The sequence below is a fragment of the Patiria miniata genome, unplaced genomic scaffold (genome assembly GCF_015706575.1).
Source record: "Patiria miniata isolate m_02_andy unplaced genomic scaffold, ASM1570657v1 HiC_scaffold_14, whole genome shotgun sequence".
NCBI classification, from domain to species: Eukaryota; Metazoa; Echinodermata; class Asteroidea; order Valvatida; family Asterinidae; genus Patiria; species Patiria miniata.
The window spans coordinates 1,133,588-1,153,658 of record NW_024037052.1 but is presented as its reverse complement, the minus strand read 5'-3'; the positions used below and the strand labels follow the sequence as shown (position 1 = coordinate 1,153,658).

Here is a 20,071-nt window from a genome sequence, read left to right as displayed (position 1 = left end):
AGTCAAATCTTAACGGCTGCGTTTCAAACTTTGCAGAATCCATAGACATATAATATATTATTATATGTCTATGGCAGAATCATGACCGTGATGACGCGCAGATCACAGGTCACGCAAAATCCAACCAATCAGAGTGTGAATTCATCAGAGTATCCTAGCGTCCTGTTTGCAGGGCGGGCCGGGGTACAAGCGAGGTACTTACTTTGAACAGCGCCTCCGATCGTCAGTGGGCCCCCGCCCATTAACCTCTCCCTCTCCATGGGCGTCGCAAAGGGGAGGGAGAAAGGGGGAGGCGCTCGCCCCCCCCCCCCGGAAAACGAAAAAAAGGTGGGAAAAGGGGAGAAAAGAAAGGAAAAAGAGGTGCGAAGCCAGATTGCTATTAATTTGATGGGGGGGGGGGGGGGGGTACGGCAATAATGCTCCCCTGCTCACGATCGGCCAAATGGTAAATTGAGATTAAAAAGTTACCGTGAAGACGGATAGTACGGAAGACGGAGAGTGCCACTCAATGGGATAGTACGGAAGACGGAGAGTGCCACTCAATGAGTGTGAATATTTTTTTTGTACAGCAGCCGCCACTTATTACGCCGCCAGATAATAAGTGGCGGCCGCCACATAAGTCATAATGCCGCCACATAAGTCATAATGATTTAATTTTTAGTTATTAATTTTATTCACACTTTTTATGTAGCGGCTGCCACTTATTATCTGGCGGCCGCAACATAAAAAAGTGTGAATATAATTTTTTTCTGTACGTGTGTAAATATTTTTTTTGTACAGCGGCCGCCACTTATTATCTGGCGGCCGCCACAAGTGGCGGCCACTGTACAAAAAATATTCACACTCATTGAGTGGCACTATCCGTGTTCTGTAAAAATCAGACAATCCCGCTGATGAACTTCGGTATCATATCCCTCGGACTTAACTCGGTTCTTCGTGGGAGCTTATTCGAGGCCGGCCGAAAGTTGTCCCAATCCTACGGTGAATCATTAAAGGTTTTGCCCTGCGCCGACGTATAAACAACGTATAAACACTGTTAGCCTATACTCAGTATGTTTCCTACGAGTGAAAGTTATTGGAAAACATCACTTGGGTGGGGCATGGGACTCGAACCCACGACTTCGTACTTTCCAGTACGGAGCTTGTGAAATCGGTTGGCTGGTTCTAATCCGATGAACATGTAGCGGCGGTTATGGTACCGCAAATAACTTGACTATTCATGAGATGGAACTTGCGTCGGGGTGATGTAAATCAATAGGTTTTGCCCTTCCCCGACCGGGGCCGTAAGTCCGGACTCCTCATAGGACCGACGCCTCATATGAGGCATACAATTCCGCCTCATAGGTCCGACGCCTCATAAGTTCGACGTCGGAAAAACGAAGCGTACTGAGTGTCGGAGCTTTGAGGTGTCGTCGGAGCCATGATGAGGCGTCGGACCTATGAGGCGTCGGACTTGGGCCTTTATTTGGTTGGGGGATACCATTTTGTCGGTCTTATGAGGCGTTGGACTTATGAGCGGACCCCCCCCCCCCCCCCCCCCCCCACGACCAGCAGTCCCGCAAGCTCGGTGGTTGATTGGTATTAATTTCGTCTGCACTATTGTAAGCGGGAGGACGCGGGTTTGAGTCCCACCCGAGTGATATTTTCCAACTTTCACTCAGGAAGTAACATACTGATTATACAGTGTTAACACGTCCTCGAAGAGCAACGGACCCTATATTGGTCACCCTGACCCAACCCGTTGTGTTTGGGGTGGGGTGGGGCTAAAATTGTGGATTTTATATTACTTTAGACATCTCGTTTTCACTTGCAAAAAGTGCAATTGGTATTGTAAGTTTTTGTTTTTAGATGCAGGAAAAGGTTTATAATCTACGAACAAAGAGTTTTTTTGTTTGAATAGTTTCTTATGTGTTAGGTCTAACTTGCACCAAAATAATGCGCGGACTAACTGTACTAGCGCGAGTTACCGTAACGAAAATTACCGAAATATATCCGTCTAGATATTTGATTGCTCTATTTTCATTTTAATATTTTGATATGGTAGCATACTACTATAGTGACCTACACCCTAACGATGTAAGGGCATGACTATTAGGACATTTCCAAATGCAATTGTATTTAAATTCATGTTTGATATGCCATAAAACGCCATATCGATAATAATCGTATTGCTAAACCAACAGAAATTAAGGTAGTGTAGTCACTTAACTTTTAGGGATCTTCTGTGAGGAAAAAAACACCCTAAATGCTTTGATTTTATAGAATAACAGCACAGAGTTGCAGAAGACACCGTTATTGTGGCATGGCTGCGCCGTTCCGAACTTGATCTCCATAATTATGGAGATCACTGGTTCCGAAAGACCTGAAAGAACAGCCTGCGAAGAGCGCCCCCTTTGTCCTATCGTCGACAGACAGGAAAAAGTGGCCCCCAGACGACTTGTTTTGCAATCCTTACTTCGCATATCGGCACCTCTCGGCACCTGTCTAAACTTTAATAAGATAAGCGCAAAATTTAAACGGAAGTGCGCCCTAAAGTCACCGGTTAAACATGTCTGCTAAGAACATTTTACCACAGAGCAGGTAGGATAACATTTCCTAAGATTAGAATAAGATGTGTAAATACTTCTGAACCACTTTTTAGAAATGTTAAATTCCACACTTTTAGATGTCTAGTTAGGAAAGAATGTTGCAAGTTACAACCTGACGCCACTTCCGCGATTGTGTAGGCCTATGGAGGAGACTGGCCGACTGGAAATTCGGCGATCGTGTAGTGGAGGGCCCCTGTTTTGTTTTGATCAAATTAGAGTCAAAAATGTTTTTCATTGCTAAAAAAATCACCTTTACAATCAAAAGAAGACTTTTGGGAGTAATTGCAGAATACCCCGCCACTCGGAAATACACCCCTAAAATCACTGGCTACGAGGTTGGAATCACTGCAAAAGAAACAATTCAAGTCCATTGCCAGCTACGCGGATACTGAGTGGGGTAATCCTTACTTTTAGGACCCCGTTCCTATATAGGAAGGGAAAGACTCACCAAAACAGTTGACTAAATGACACTCAAAATTGACATTCTGATACTTCTTGGCACATCTGAACAATTGGCAATGACACCTTCTTGACTTCTAAAGACTGCTTTAGCCTGCAAAAGTCACTTTGGTACTGGACAGACATCTGCAAAAGTCAGTTTTGAACAGAACTCGTAAAAAATAGAGGTGTCCTAAAAGTAAGGATTACCCTGAGTGGGGGTCCATTATTTGAGAATGAAGCAACACAAAATGAATGAGAGTTGCTGAACAAAATTCTAAGTCCAAACCAACCACCCTGTTGGCGGCTACGAGGCTACGGAGTGGGAGTCCCCTTGAATATGCTTGAGAACGAAGCAACACAAAAGGAATGGGAGTTGCTGAAAAAATTCTAAGTCCAAACCAACTACCCTGTTGGTGGCTACGCGGTCACAAAGTGGGAGTGCAATGGACTCCGCCCTGGAGCATGACGCATACTCGGCATAGTACATACAAGTAGCGCTGAGAATGTTTATTGAGGTCAATCAGCCGTGACCTCGTAGCCGGCTACGAGGTGGATAGATCGAGTGGCGGGGTATTCTGCAATTGTGCCGACTTTTGGGTAGACAGTCATATTTGAATGAATGTATTTGGTACTTTTTGGTAGGCTACTCACAAATTTACTCAGACTGGGACCGTCATGACCGTGAGTGCATAAAAACGTGCAAAATTACTACTGACGTTTTTTTACTCACCATTAGGCAGGCTAATTAATGCCCACACAACACATACATTAAAATGATATAGTTGCAAGCATGTCACCTGCGAAATTTGAGACCTTAAATCCAATTTTAAGGCAAGTTTTTGGCAGTTCAAAAACCATGCATCAACGTCAATCCCCATGCTCTGGAAATGTGTGTTTGATTCCCAATGTATTCTGGGTAGGTGTATGGAATGTCAGACAAGTCGACCGTTGAGACAACTCGACTCGGGACAAGTCGGCTGTTGAGACAACTCGACTCGGGACAACTCGACCGTTGAGACAGCTAACGTGCACGGCACGTGCACGGTACGGCCACGCGGTTGACCGGAGATGCGCGCACAGGCCCGGCAAATTCGAACGATGTGCAAGGACAATCATGCTGTGCTATATCGGCTCTGCTCTATTATGTGTCATAACTCCCAAACGGCGATCAGCCGCCGTCAAAATCCCCGGTACTATCCCCTAAACTAGGCCCAAAAACATGCGAGGCGACTTGTCTCAACGGTCGACTTGTCTTTCCATTTATCGCACATACGGTCGAGTTGTCTCAACGGTCGAGTTGTCTCAACGGGTGACTTGTCCCGAGTCGAGTTGTCTCAACGGTCGTCTTGTCTGACCCCCGGTGTATGTAGAGCCTTGCAGCTAACTTGTTTTTTATTCGATGGCCAAATGAACATAGCGCCCTCTGTTAAAAAATGAAACATTTTGCATTCACTCAGATCAACAAGAGGGCGCTGTTTTATCTACACGATAATAATGTTATAGCTGAGGAGTCTTTTTGCACAATGCATTGCAGTACACATCAACGTGATGTCTCACGTATGGATTTCGATAGCCCGACTGCGTCTTGCCGTACAGTACTATCGCAAGCTCTGTAGTACGGCCAGACGCCCAATGCTTCCACAGAGGCTGAATTTTTTTGGCCGCTGATGTAGCGATTTTGCTACAGATTTCGATCGAGATTATCTTTTCATCCAGGACACAAATTTCCAAAGTTAAGGTTCTTAGTCGTAGAGCAACTCATACCTTTTCGAAAAAACGTTCTTTTGTCTCAATATTTTCATCCATCTGGCCAAAAGCCGACTTTTCAGTCATCTTCACAAATATCGTCCCGAAAATGCTCCCCCTTGCGATTTCAAAATGGCGGCCGCGCTGTAATGTATGCATTATGCGAGTGCGCTTGGGCAAGGTAATGAATATGCATCATAGTTTATGACGTTTGTCGGACACTCGGCGCGGCTGGCCATACAAACACGAGGTCATGAACTAAATAATGCATATTCATTATCTTGCCCAAGCGCGCTCGCATAATGCATACATTACAGCGCGGCCGCCATTTTGAAATCGCATGGGGGAGCATTTTCGGGACGATGTTTGTGGAAGATGATGACTGAAAAGTCGGCTTTTGGCCAGATGGATGAAAATATTGAGACAAAAGAACGTTTTTTCGAAAAGGTATGAGTTGCTCTACGACTAAGAACCTTAACTTTGGAATTTGTGTCCTGGATGAAAAGATAATCTTGATCGAAATCTGTAGCAAAATCGCTACATCAGCGGCCAAAAAAATTCAGTCTCTGTGGAAGCATTGGGCGTCTGGCCGTACTACAGAGCTTGCGATAGTACTGTACGGCCAGACGCAGTCGGGCTAGGATTTCGATAACTCTCTGCAAAATTAGAATTAAAAGCTGAATTTTTGGTGATGCAATGCTCACAACAGCAACTTTGCGAGGCAGAAGTTTGGGGGATTATTGAAGAAACTGTAGTGAGTAAGAAGCTTGCAAATTTGATTCACACTGGTTTTATTATGCAGCACAAACTTTTGCACGATATGGATACCTTAAGTTTTGGGACTCTCATACATACACAGTATTGAGAGTCCCAAATTTTGGACTAAAATTTACTGTGCTGTTTGGGCCTTGCGATTCAGCGCGCCATGCATGCTCAGACTCATGGTACATGATCGCACGGTACATTGCGTGGTGATTGCCATCTTTATTTTTGGGAAGCTTGTTGTCGCCGTTCTGTCATCATCATTTTACCCCCAAATTTCCCTTAAAAAATCAAAAGCCTGCCCTCTATCTATGACATTACTTCTGGAATCAGCCTCCGCTTCTTTACATTCTTTACATACTGAGTAACCTACATGTACACAAACTAAATAGGTCAAGTTTGTCCCAACTCTGCCAAAAATGACCCACAAAAATTCCCCGTTTTGCTCTGACACATATCCAAGACGACAGCAATCTATCAATCAGTCAAGACCCCGTACATGTAGTTGCATGGGTAATGTTGTCCCTGGTCTTTATAGTATCTTTTCCCCTTAGATGTTAGAAAATGGGTTTTTTTAAACCAATTTCAAGACCAGGTTTTACAGTGACATCATTTGTTACTTTTTGTAAAAGTGTTATTGGATTAAGGAAGTAAAGGGAAATATAAGATTTCAAATAAACACTTTGAATAATAGTCCAATGTTTTCAATCACAATACTGTTTTTTTTTTTCAAATTTCTCTGGTTATTATTATGTCAGTGTGTGTACATGTACAAATTACCACTACTCCAATGGAACAACTCATAAACTTGCAAATCATAGTCACATGTAGCACAACAATACTTGTCCCTTTCTTTGTTGTTTAGCATAAGCTTGAATGGGAGTTACGCCAACGTGAGGAAGAAATCGCTGAGCTCCAGAAGGCCCTGAGTGACATGCAGGTTTATCTCTTCCAGGAGAGAGATCATGTCTTAAGGCTCTTTGCTGAAAATGACCGCCTGAAGATACAAGAACTGGAAGATAGAAAAAGGTGCGTGGGATTGTCTGATGAAGATGTTTTAAGTCTTGACTAAGGCTCTCAGCTAATGTTCTGCACTGCATGGATCATAGTGATTAGCTGATCTGGATTAGTGTGTTGAGCTTGTCACGGGTGTTGGTCACTTTGCTGAATTACCACTTCGCCGAATAACCACTTAGCCAAATGGCATCAGGTCAACTCGGACCCAAACCAAGTCGGACCCATGCCAAGTTGGACCCACGCCAACTCGGACCCACTACCAACTCGGACCCACTACCAACTCGGACCCAAGACCAACTCGGACCCACTACCAACTCGGACCCAAGCACGACCAACTCAGACCCAACAATGACTTAATCATTAGTTTCAGAGATTATATTTATACATGTAGGTCATCTTAATAGTGCTTATATAGTGAAGATATTCGGTAATTATATTGGTCAGAATGGGGCTTTTAGTTTTGTTGTTTGATTATACTACATTGATTTTGCACTCTTATTACTCATTCACATGAAGAAATGGATATGTGCAATGTTTTCCTTTTTCATCTGCTTTTTGTGGGTGTGTGCCAAATAATCAGTGTTGTAGGTCTCGAGACCGGTCTCGAGACCACTTTTTGCTGGTCTTGGTCTCGGTCTCGGAAGCTGTGGTCTCGGTCTTGGTCTCGGTCTTGGTCCCCTTTAGCCCCATAAATGTGGCCTATTTACTGCTGCCTCCGTAAACATAGGCCACACATCCACACATGTACAAAAATCGTGTCGACGGAGCCAAATTTTGATTTTCACATTTAGGCTTAGTTTGTAGGTTTTTTTGCTTTAGAAGTATACTCACCTTCTTTATAGGCTAATCAGAAAGTGCTGCCTTTTTCAGATGTATATTTTTCGTGAAATTTCCAGATTCATTTTTACATTTGTGTATCAAAATTTCAAAATGAAATTTCACAAAAATTAGACATCTGAAAAAGGCAGCACTTTCTGATTAGCCTGTAAAGAGGGTGAGTATGCTTCTAAAGCAAAAAAAACTACAAACTAAGCCTAAATGTGAAAATCAAGATTTTTGTACATGTGGATGTGTGGCCTATGTTTACGGAGGCAGTCCAGTAAATAGGCCACATTTATGGGGCTAGGTCCCCTTTGGTCTCGATATTTTGGCTCGTCTCGGGTTGAGACCGGCAATATGTAGCTTTTACAGCTTGATCGATTACTTTTTGTTTACTTCGTTCAGTACAATTAATAGTTAAAACATTTGCTAGCCCGTAGATCAAGCTTGTTATATATCGCGGTCGGTTTGGACTTGACAGCACGTTGGAAAGTCTCCAAAGTACATGTAAAGCTGCAGCAGTTCCAGTCACTGAACGATTTGGAACAAGTTCGGCATTTATCTGTTGAGTCGGGCACATAAAGCAAAGTATAAACTTCTAACAATTTATACAATAAGGGTCAACCATTTTTGGGGATTGTGTAGTTTAGCCCACCCCTGTGGGCGTAATCACTTGCATTTTGTATTCTGATAATAAATGAGGTGCTTCAAATTAGTTATATATTTTCGACCCCACACAATGATCTCTTTAATTTGGGACAGTATTTTGAAGAAAAAGTAAATATTTCAACCTGATTTTCCAGCATTGAACTCACACACTCTTACCAGTTACCACTCACTGTTGCCATGAGAGTGTATGATGAGACCCCATTTTCTGGCTGCTCAGTTTGAAGTACCCCATTATTCCTCAAAAATTAAAATCCCGTTCAGAAAAAAATTAAAAATCCATATCTGGCACATACTGGCTACCACCTCACAACTTGTGGGTCTACATGTACAAGTCCACATTCTATGACAGAAATTTAAAAATTGATTCAACATTTTCTAGCTCCCATTTTTTAAAATCAAGTACATGTACACAAGTCTTGTTAGAAGTTAAGTCCTATATTTATTTAAGGAAAAAAAGAGGCACAATGTAAAATTAAAATTGCATCTTTAAATATCCGTTAGAAGTCATAGCTGAAACCAAGGGGTGACTGTGGAGTTTAGGATCCGAGTTCCTATAACAGATGAAACATCTACCTTTAACTTTTACTTTTGTCAAGATTGGGTGCAGCCCATTATATTTCTTAAGTATAACTACTTTTTGCTCAAGTAACGTGTCATGTATCAATTTGTCAACACTGCCACTGGTCAAAATTTTGGTCTGTAATCTTTGTGAATAGAAAGGTTACAAGTTTCAACTATAATAACGTGTCTTGTTTTTTTATTTCGACTATTGTTATTTATTATCAGCGGTCTTGGTCTCGGTCTCGGTCTCGGACCATATTGGTCTCCGCCTTGAAGGGGCTGGTCTCGGTCTCGGTCTCGGACTATGCGGTCTCAACTACAACCCTGCAAATAATATAAACCAAATTAAATCACACTCAATGAAGGATTTCAATATGTCACAAAAATGTTGTTCAGTGAGGAAGTTATTAATTTGAAATACATGTAGACCTTTCATTTCATGTAATTGTTAGTTTGTTTAATTTTTTTTTTTTTACGAATCTGTTTAACTTTTTATACTTTTTTGATTAACTTTTTTCCCCATGGAACATCATAGTCGAACATACAGACAGCTAATGTACCTGTAAGGCCTTGAAGGATAATCTTCCCAGAGCTCCAATACTCCTTTTTGATGATTGACATTTCATAATTGTAGGGTATTTAATAAGTTGATCTTTTTTTTAGTTCACATGCTGGCTTTGAGTTTTGTGGTTTTTTAACGAATCTGTGTAACTTACTTTTTTGATTAACCTTTTTTGTTCAATATGGAACCTTCGTTTTTCTTGCAGTGTATGCAATGGTGTTTATGTGGGTTTTTTTGTTAAATACATATACAAATGTACATGTAGAAATTAGAATAGACTTTGTTTTATACTTTATTTATTTTATTGAATGACTTATAATGTTTACTTATATTTATTGAATTAATCGTGTCATGTTTGAAAGTGTTTATGTTTCAATGTCATACTTTCCAATTTTATTTTTCTATGAAGATCTGTTTTGAATTTATGTGGTTTGAATTAAAAATGAAATGAATTGCTGTTAAATTGAGCAAGATGGCGTGAACGATGTCAAATATGAAAATGAATAATTGGTTAAACTTTAATTTTAAATTTTACTTTTGGTTAAAGCGCAATATGTTTCAATGGAAACAAATAATAAAAAGTAAAGTTGCTTCAATCACGATAATTGATCAGATCATCTCCAAAATGTGGGTTTTCTTTTGTCCGAGTCTGTACCAGCAGGTTGATCCTGTTACCATCCATCAATATTTTCCAATCCTCATTCTAAGTCCAACAGCGCCCAGCCCAAAAGCTGTCAATCCTGATTCAGACCAGCAGCAGGCACGACAGAGCCAGAGAGTCAGAGTCTGTGCTACAGATTGAAGCTCTACAATCTCAGATGAAGGAACAAGCTGAGCTATCTAGAGAGCAGACGGAAGCCTTGCTGGAGGATCGCAGGGTCAGGATGGAAGAGATGCAGACTGTGATGTGATGAGAGAGATCGCTCCAAGATTCACTCCCTCAATGAAAAGTAGGAACTCCCTTCATTGATTCCTTATAATCTTAAATGAACTTGACAAAGGTGCCCAGTGGCATAGCTAATGATAGGGGAGGAGGATGAGGGGCATGGACCCCTCTGCTCAAAGACTGCCTCCTACTAGAAACTGAGGTCCCTTTAGGCCCTCCAGCAACTTGGACCCCAGTTACATCCTTGAAGGTACCAATAAAGATAAATGCACATGTGTGCAGTTTGGACAACGGGCAGGGGTTTCAAATAGATTATATTACCTGGTGTTTGTGTTGTTGCATGAATTGGCAAAACATTTCTAAATATGTGGAGTGCCCTGGCCTCATGGTCTGGAGCATTTGAACTCGTTGTCTGTGGGTAATTCTACAGGTTGTGGGTTCGAGCCAGCCTGGGTTATGGTGCATGTTCCCTTTGGCAAGACACTTTGTCACTCATTGCTTCGCCCCACCCAGGAATAAATGGGTACCTGTGAGAACAGAGATCGCAATTGTGATTGATTTTAGCTACCTTGCGTCGAAATGACTACACCGAGCTGTATGGGCTTTATTCAGGAGTCGACTATATTAAATTGAAAGCGAGGTAAAAATCTTCATATTGGAACTTGCAAAGAGAAATTAAAGCAGTGACATAAAATTAATTACAAATTAATACCAGTCTGCTTTAATGAAAATTTAAATTTGTTGTTAAACATACCCTAATGTTTTTAAGCCACATTTAAAATAAAAATTGAAAGTGAGGCTAGAATGCAAAAATAGTCTGGCACCATCCTATTCAATAGTTTATAAAATACTGTCAGGGAACATGACTAAAATGACTTTCTCGTGAATAAAAATCCATATTCCACAGGAAGCTGAGATTGTATTTGCAATGTTTCATTGGCCCAATGATCAGGGGTAATAATAATGTAAAGCACTTTGATCTTAGTTATTTTAGAAACCACAGTCTTTCCACACTAGTATGTTGCCAACACATCTTGCCAAAATAACATGGAGGCATATGCAGTGTGTGCTTGCTGAAATTACATGAGTCAATTGACTAATAAAACCAAATTAGGTTTTGTCCATCACCGATGTATAAACACTGTATTCTCAGTGTGTTTCCTCCCTGAAAGTTGGAAATCACTCTATTGCAGATGTCTTTATCTGAATGTAGTGCAGATGTCTACATCGATAGTTCGAACCAGCCAACTGATCCGTTAGCTCGGTGGTCAAGTGGCCAACATCTCCCGTAGAGGGTCAAGGGTAACCGCTGTGATGATTTTTTCAACTTTCACTCGGGAGGTAACACAGAGAGTATAACAGTGTTTATATGTCGGTGAAGGGCAAAACCTAATTTGATTTACATCACCCCGACGCAAAATGAAATGAAATCTTATGAATGACTAATAAGACACTTACCGTTCTTTAAACAAAAGTAGAATGTGTATCCTTTATTCAGCTACCTTGTTCAACCATCATACATCACTTGTCATGGACATTCTTCTGTTAATAGGTTACATCGTACACAGCAGATGTTGTATGACAGCACTAAGGACTATCTAGAGCTGAAGTATGAAGGACGATCTCAGGAGCGAGTCTGGATGGCAGAGAAGGACCGTCTACTACAGGAGCTGGATCGATGTAAGGAACAACTAGATGTCTCCAAAGATGACGTCTTAGTCATCTCAGATCATGCACTGGAAGAGAGACAAACACAGAACTTGGAAATTGAGGTGGGCATTATAGAGAAGCTTCCTGCACAAAGAAATCATTTCAAGTTAAATACAATACAATAATGATCATTTTCAAGCAAATTCGTTTGAATTGCTTTAAAAAAAGAACTAACTTTTCCATTCAGAAATCATTTTTTTTTTCAAAAGTTAGCAAAACAAAAGAATCTTGTTACAAAGTCACAACTGAATGGCCCCCTCAAAAGCTGCAATCAAACTATTGGGGTAATCGCACATAAGGAGCATTTTGGACTTTGGCAGATCTACTTTATTCAGTGTTGTACAAATGATACTGAATGATTGCAACGTGGTGGTTTTAGTCTGACGATCTCTTCCATGCAAAATCTTGAGGAAGGCGAGGAGAGCATAGAAGACAAATTTCACCGGCAGTTGTTGTACGAAAAAGACGGCAGGCCTAATGCCAAACTTTTTCCAGTTCCACCTACCATGCGTTAGTGGACTTGTTGTCTTGGACTTTTTCCTTGACTTTCTCCGTGTCTCAAGTAAGATGTGAATTTCTTTAATTACGAGTCAGAAACTCCAACCCTAATTCGGGCTTTTTAATCTTATGGAAACACTGAACATTTTTCACATCGTAAAATTTCATTTGGATCTACATGTACATGTAAAAGAAAAAAAGGAGGCGATGTCCAGAAATTGAACACGAAGTTTATTGTACATATAGTACGTATGTGTACTTGCGGCGCAGCCCAGATTTCGGACACAGAATTTTGGCCGGCCTATTTTCAGATTTTTTCCCCATAGGCCAGTTTCATCCCTGTATGGTCTGTGACTTGAAACATAGATGAGTTTGTGAACAGAACGGGACAAAAAAAAACACAGAACCGGGCCTGCGGATCTCGATTTCAAATAAAAGTTGCTGAATCATGTTGCTGAATCATGTTTTGAATTGGGCCTGAATTGAGACACATTCTCATTGAGCCGATTGCAGCTACGCGGTGTCATGCACTGATACGATGAATTAAGGCAACTGCGCGCACGTTTGCATCGTGTCAACGCTTGTGCGTGCTTCGCCAATAAAAAGCGAACTACTAACAGAAATTTCCAACGATGCGTCTGAAGACCTTCTTTTGTTGATTTCTTCAAAACGACAGCATGTCAGAAAGAATAATTTCAGAGAGAATTTAGTACTGTCAACCAACCAAGTATGTTTTTCAACGATAATTACATCAGTTACTTTTTGGATAGCTGCAAATGATGGACTGTAGCTTAAAATGACTAGAGACTTAACTTACTGTACAGAATGTACACTGCTGGGTGCGTCCATTTTTGTGCACAAACCTATGGAGAGCTCAGAATTTTTTACTGCTTTTGGGCAATTCCACGGTAACGGAAGGACGTTTTCGCTCATTAAACAAAATTTCAAATGTGCCTATCACAGCCACTGTTATTAGTTACAGCAAGCAAATGTCACAATGGTATTGCTATAATGCTACCTTCAATTTCCACACTTTTGGGGGGCATGCATACCTCTCGTTAATGAATTATGAATATTAATGAGGTCGGTAACGGAAGGACGGTAAAACGGACGAGGGTTTTCCAACTTACACGCGTTTTGCATAAACTCTGTGAATTTTATGGGGCAATTATATTTCAAAGGTAGGAAATGGAATCCCTGCGGCTTTATCTATACTATACCACCTTTCATTTGACTTTAAGTGTTTCGGTGATATAATTACAATGTCTTAAGTGGATTATAATTTGGTAGCGGAAGGACGGTAACGGAAGGACAAAAGGTTTACTCAATTATAGCATGAATAAAATGTGAATTTACACTAATTATACAAGTGAAATAAATTGCTGAAATGTGTAACTGAATGTGAAATCAACAATATGCAGACCTGGCATAAATAATTATACCCAAGAAACTATTGAGATAAAGATAGAAGCCTGCTAATTAATGATAACAAATGAAAAATGAAAACAACCAAAAACACATAATTCACGAACACAAGACAACTACAGAAATGGACTTCAAACCCATCACCTTAATCCTTAAAAGTTTTAAATACACAGTATTTGAGCACTTGAGTATATTGGTTACATGTTCACCAACAACTTTTAATAATAACACCAGTAGGTTCAGTGGTTTACCTAAGGTGGGGGGGGGGGGGGGCAGGGGCGACCAGCTTACATGTACATTAAAAACATCTACAGGTAGAACTGATGGCTTCAGAATCATTGTGCTTTAAAAAATGTTTTAGGTGTTGCTTTTAATTGAACTCTAAATTCAGTGTTTGAAATCAAATTTTAATGATTTAGAGTATTAACAATAATTATCTTATAAACATCCAGCCTGAAGTTGTTAACTTAATTTGTCAAAAATTGCACCTCACATGTCTTACACATGTAAATTGTATGAAAGTGCCCAATAGCACTGGTACTTTCTGCCATCTCATTTTTTACTTAATTTGCTTCTGGAATGGCTTCACAGAAATTGTATCTTTCTCTATTGTCCATGAATGGTGATAGCAGCAACTTAATGATTTGATTTTCTGCAACAACTCCATACATGTATGAGTACCGGTACATTGTCATACATGTACATTGTACATGTACATGTTATACATATGCCTGTGCCATCCTTTGTAATGAACACCTTGCCCTGCTCATACCAGCTTTGTGAAGGTGGGTCACATGAATGTCCTTTCAATGCGCATTATACATGCATGTAGTTGCAGTGATTTTCATTTTTCAAACATGAGCACAAATGTCGTTACATTTGATAAAAATAACATTTGTCCTTCCGTTACCGTCCTTCCGTTACCAATTTGGTAACGGAAGGACGGGATTTAATTAATTGTAATTAAAAAACGATACGTACAGCAGTGTCAGTTATAATGTCATATTGAAGGCCTACCTAAACTTGCTTTGCACAATAACTTTCATTGCATTCATACTGCAAGTTTTGAAAATAAATTAAAAATATGTATTTTTTCGGTAACGGAAGGACATTTTCGAAGGCTGAAATATTAGAAGTCACTGAAGCGAAACAAATTACGCAAAACGTAAAAAAAAAGGTCCAGTCAGTTTTTCATGACCTATACTTACTCATGACAGAAACTGATGGCATGAGTACATATTTGTGTGTGTGTATTGGTAGAATACTGTCATATCACTATTTATCACATTTTTAGGATTAAAACAGGATTATTATGTAATCCTATTTTGTTGGTACCAAAATGTATCAAAAATAGAATTCCGACTTCAAATTCCCTTCAGTGGATTGTTCTGATTGCTATCGAAAAGTGAACAAAATAAACTCTGATATTCAAACAGTACCAACTGCTCATGCAAAGTTTAAGCCATTTCTGATCTATTGCCGAAACCTGTTTCTAGTACCATTCATTCTTGTGGTTATTTATCCACAGGATAAGACGGAAAAGCTTGCTAAGCGTTTACACCTGATGAACCAGCGGTATGAGGCCATGGAGAAGCGACGGAATCTGGAGATAGAAGGTTTCAAGAATGATACCCGAATCTTGAGAAACCAACTCAAGGATGTTGAGAAGCAACTCTACAAGGTGGAGTATTGTCTGTTCATGTCAGTCATGTTGTTAGTTTGCATTTGTCCGTTGCTGTTTTCTACTTTCCTATGTTGGTCAGCTATAGTGCAGTTCATGCAGATCGTGGTGCGGACACTGCGAACAAGTACCCCAAAGGCTGGGTCATGCTTAGCCCCATATGTGGCCATTTTACTGGACTACCTCCATAAATAAAGGCCACACTTCCACCATGTACAAAAACATGTCGAACTTTTATATTTGTTTTATATAACTGACACATAGATCCTTGTCATTTGATATTTGAACTTTTATTTCAATATAAAATTGGTTGAAAATGTATTTTTCTCTTCCAAACCACCCCTTCACGAAAATGTTTGAACCCAACGCTGGCTACGTGCAATGCTAAACGCGCACACCAGCATGCATTTGCATACAACTGCGTCATGGAACAAGAATGATCCTAACTGTTCAATAGTATTTCCCATTCCCCATAGGCGAATGGGACTTTTTGAGCCCCGGCGTGAATGGGAGCAATAACGAATGCCACATGATGTGAGTTCCACCAATCAAATGACAACGATCTGTATGTCGATTATATAAAGTAAAATGGTGCATTCCATGAAACGTGCTCTTGACTAAATCAAGAAGCAGATTCTGTTAGTGAGATGTTATGTCATCTTAGTCCATAATGATGTTGTCACTGAAATCAAGATTGCAAGGACATCATTGCAGGGATGTAGTCGAGTCCATCACTAGTCCCTGCAAGTCCACCACAAGTCCTCCAACACCAATTTAACTCACAAGCTATTCAAATGAGCTTTGACAAAGGCATCCAGTGTATCTTGTGCCTGGACTTGTGATGGACTCACGAATTACTTGTGTCTGGACTTGTGGTGGACTTGTGAATGGAATCAACTACATCCCTAGCCCTGGATCATTGTCAGTGCTTTGTAATGTAAACCCTTCTTGTTTTGTTGCCATGCTGAACAGGTGACAGTGGGTGTTGGGGAAGATGGTGATATGTTCATGCTGCATAATATTCATCAGACAGCTAAGAGATCAAAGAAGATGCAGAGTGAGCTACTTCAACTCAAGGCTCTGATCTATGGCGTGGAAACAGACCTCAGGAATCTCTAGTAATACACACAATCACCCCTCACTGTGTCTCCACATTTGATCAAATGACTTATAACTTTGGGAAGCCTCATTCTCTGTTTGAAGATGCATAGGATCTTGTGATATTTGTGCCTTTTGGGTTTTTTTTTTTGAAGCAAAAACAAAATTGCTCCAAATCTTAAGTTAGATCCATAACAACTTACCTGTTGAAGTTATAGCTGAGTGGATACTGTACATCTTGAGAATACAGGGAAACCTTATCAAACTTTCAATCAAATTGGACATAGGACTTCGTTGCTATTGTCTTTCCCACCAAGGCCTATGCATAAACATTTTATTGTGCCAAGTGAATAGAAAAAGTGAACCTTTTTGCCACCCTGGGTCAAAAATCTGATATTCACAAGAACAGTGCATGTATGTCTGATGTTATTAATAATTGACTTGTCTGACAACTTAAGATTAGAAACAGTTGGAGGAGATCCTATAAATCCACCGATGCTAGCATGCTGATAGTTCAGCTGCTGTATTCGCTGTTCTTGTGAACGATTTCAAACATTTAGAGAAAAAGGCTCCTTTTTGTTCATGTGCTACGTGAGAACTGATGTCACTTTGTCACTTTAGTACGAATGGCCGGTTGTTCTGCGTAGAATAGTAACAGTACTAACATAACAATGCCCACATGTACAGTTACTTTGGTTACTTAAAACTGGAGAGAGTTTGTTGTATTTGTTATCTCACAGGAACCTTGACATGAAAAGGCTCCATTATATTGTGGGGGCAATGTATACTGCCAAAATAGTCAATGTTTTGAAATTGAATCTGTTTAAAATGGAGGCAATAACTACTGAAATTGCATGCCAGTATGTTCAGATGTTATTGAAGTAATGCTTGTGCAGCTCACATATGGGTTTACTGCGCACAGCAAAGACTTCTCAAATGCGATACTTTGGGTACACTATGGTAAGGCCCAAGGAGGACACAAAGTGGACATCGCTTTTCTGCTGTCAGAAGAGCAGATAACAGAAGTATGGCCATTTTCCGACAATACATTTTTCATTTTGTAACTTTGTGATGTGGAAGCTCTTTAAGGGGGAACGCCTAAAAAACCCTGTTAACCTACACTCAAAGAAAAATGAAACGGTGCTTATTTTTCTCAGAAGCACCGTTTCATTTTCCTTTTAACCAAAAGCAGAATACAAATGGTAGTTACCAAAGGTTCGTTTTGCTTTTCTGGTTCTAAGAAATGAGAAAAGCAAAAAACAAAAATATACATTTTGGGTAGCACAAAAGCAGGAAATGGAAACGTCAGAAACGGTTTGATCTGATTTTTGAACAAGAGAAAAGCAGATGTCCACTTTTTCTCCCTCCAGCAAGGGAGGAAAAGCAAAATCTGCATTTCAGGTAGCATAAAAGCACTACAGTGGATTTTATTAAACAGTAAATTCTGCATTTATGGTAGCACAAAGGCGGGAAAGCAGAACAAAATGAACCATTCAAAAAATACTCAATCTGCTATTCTGACAGCAGAAACGCAGATGTCCACGTTTTGTCCTCGATGACTACATGAACAGTCCTGTTCATTTCAGAATGGTAAATAGTGCCCTCTTCTCACCATCTAGTTTGCAAGTTGTCCTTCAATACCCATTTGTTGTTCCAAACATTTGTGTCAAGCTTGTTATTCCAATTAACTATGCACAAAAAGTACATGTATTGGGGTCATGTCCTGCATGTTGTTCTAATGTAGGAGAGATGTACAAAGTAGTGTATGCAATGAAGTCACATGTATTCTACCATACAATCTTATATTGGTGTCCAATATCAATAGGTCTCATTCAAATGACGTCATTTCCTACAGACCAGCCACATGCATCAACATTTTGAGCATCAACTGAATAACGCACATCGGCTGTGTCGTATTTCAAACACATTTCAAGCAAGAAGCGCGTGTGTTTGGAACATTTTTAACACTGCGCAATGCGTGCTTGATTGCGTAAAATAAGCAATCAAGAGATGACCGTCATTGAGTGAGCCCTATTGATATGCTTGGCAGTAAGGATTGAACAGAGAGATTATTTTATGCAACTGTTAATATCTTTTGGAATTTTTGCAGTGAAATACTTTTTAAAATAAGTTGGCTATTTTAAGGACTTTATTTTTATGGTGAAGGATTTTGGAATTAAATGTAGAATATTAAAAGGATCTATGCAAGCTTTCAGAACAAATTTGTGATTGGCATTCAAGCGCTTTATTTTGTGTGTTCCATGAGTGTGAGTGGGTTTAACAATTCATCTTCCAGCACACTTCATGCACAGTTACGTGCACGCTGTCGTCACGTTTCAGCTTTCATCTACCACATACGTACGTGCAGCAAGCGTCTTGCGTTGTGTGGTGCAGTGTGGCCCATTATGGGATAATAACACTGTTGTTGCCATCAGGCATGCAATTTTTCCTTGGATCTGCTGATTTCCTTCTTTCTTTTCTTCTCATGAATGCCATTACAATTTTTGAAAAATACTGTACAAAGGCTTGTGTGGTTTGGAATTTCCTCCTTTTCTTGTAAATTTTGAGTTGCATGCCTGTTTCATGTATCAACCTATCAGTATAAGAATTCAAATTTGGTTGAAGATAAGCACATATGTACAACATACATGTCTGTTAGTTTGTTACACACAGTGCCACCGTGTTGAATGTTTTGACCAATCAAGAAATCACTAATAGAAGCCACAGTTGAGCCAATACCAGGCATGTATGCACGAGGGGGGGGGGGGGGGGTAAAGACACCAGACCAACATATAATTGGGTAAGACTTGCAGTTTGACAAACTCAAGGAAGGGGGGGGGGCTTGATTACATTAGTCTCTGGATGGCACTATTATGTCATTTTTATTCAGTTGAAGCATCATGGTTGCAGGTAATCTTTTAAAGGCAGTGGTGAAAGTAATAGATGAGCCAAATTACTTCACAAAAATATTCAGCAAAAATGTGGATTTTATTTCTTTGTGTGTGTGTGTGTGGGGGGGGGGGGGGCGGTTTGCATATGCAGACCTTGATGCCCCTACAAGCCTGTCTAGGTACCAACCTCATAAATATTGCCACATTGCCTATCCCTAATCTATACAATTCAATGTCATGAATGTCAACTGATCAATCTCATGAGCTTCAACTTGAAACAATGTACATAGACCTTCCCAAGACTAGACTGGGGCAACTACCATTGAGCTCTTAATTATACAAATATCAGCTGCTTCAAGTTGAGTGGTAAAACTAGCCTCCTGGGTAGTCCGAGGATCAAACGATCATGTTTACAGAGCCTCACTACGAATGTCTGATATATCCGAACATGCAAATTGTATGCGACCCCACGGGCCAGCCAATCAAAGTTGAGTTTAGATATGTTGACACTAGGGCTGGTTGACCTACGACAGTTGACCCATGTAAAGGGACATAACATGAAATAGCTAGATGGGCGTTTCGAGAAAAAAAAGTGTAGTAAAATTGTTGAACAAAATTGTAAGAAATCTATAAGTTTTAACTTCCTTTGACTTTTGGACCAAAAGTTTAGATTTTTTGACCGAAGAGGTATTTATGAATGGAAATAAATATGTGCTT

The 20,071-nt window shown here is 40.1% G+C and overlaps 1 protein-coding gene across 1 annotated transcript; it reads left to right on the top strand.

Annotated features, from left to right (window-relative positions):
- The first annotated feature begins 5,166 nt into the window (after positions 1-5,166).
- On the top strand, positions 5,167-18,685 carry LOC119722189 (coiled-coil domain-containing protein 77-like). The gene is made up of 6 exons (XM_038192236.1): positions 5,167-5,222; positions 6,403-6,606; positions 10,084-10,115; positions 11,604-11,823; positions 15,213-15,365; positions 16,338-18,685. Exons 1-6 carry the CDS (start codon positions 5,181-5,183, stop codon positions 16,482-16,484), a joined length of 798 nt encoding a protein of 265 aa, XP_038048164.1. The 5' UTR covers positions 5,167-5,180; the 3' UTR covers positions 16,485-18,685.
- The last annotated feature ends 1,386 nt before the right edge of the window (positions 18,686-20,071 follow it).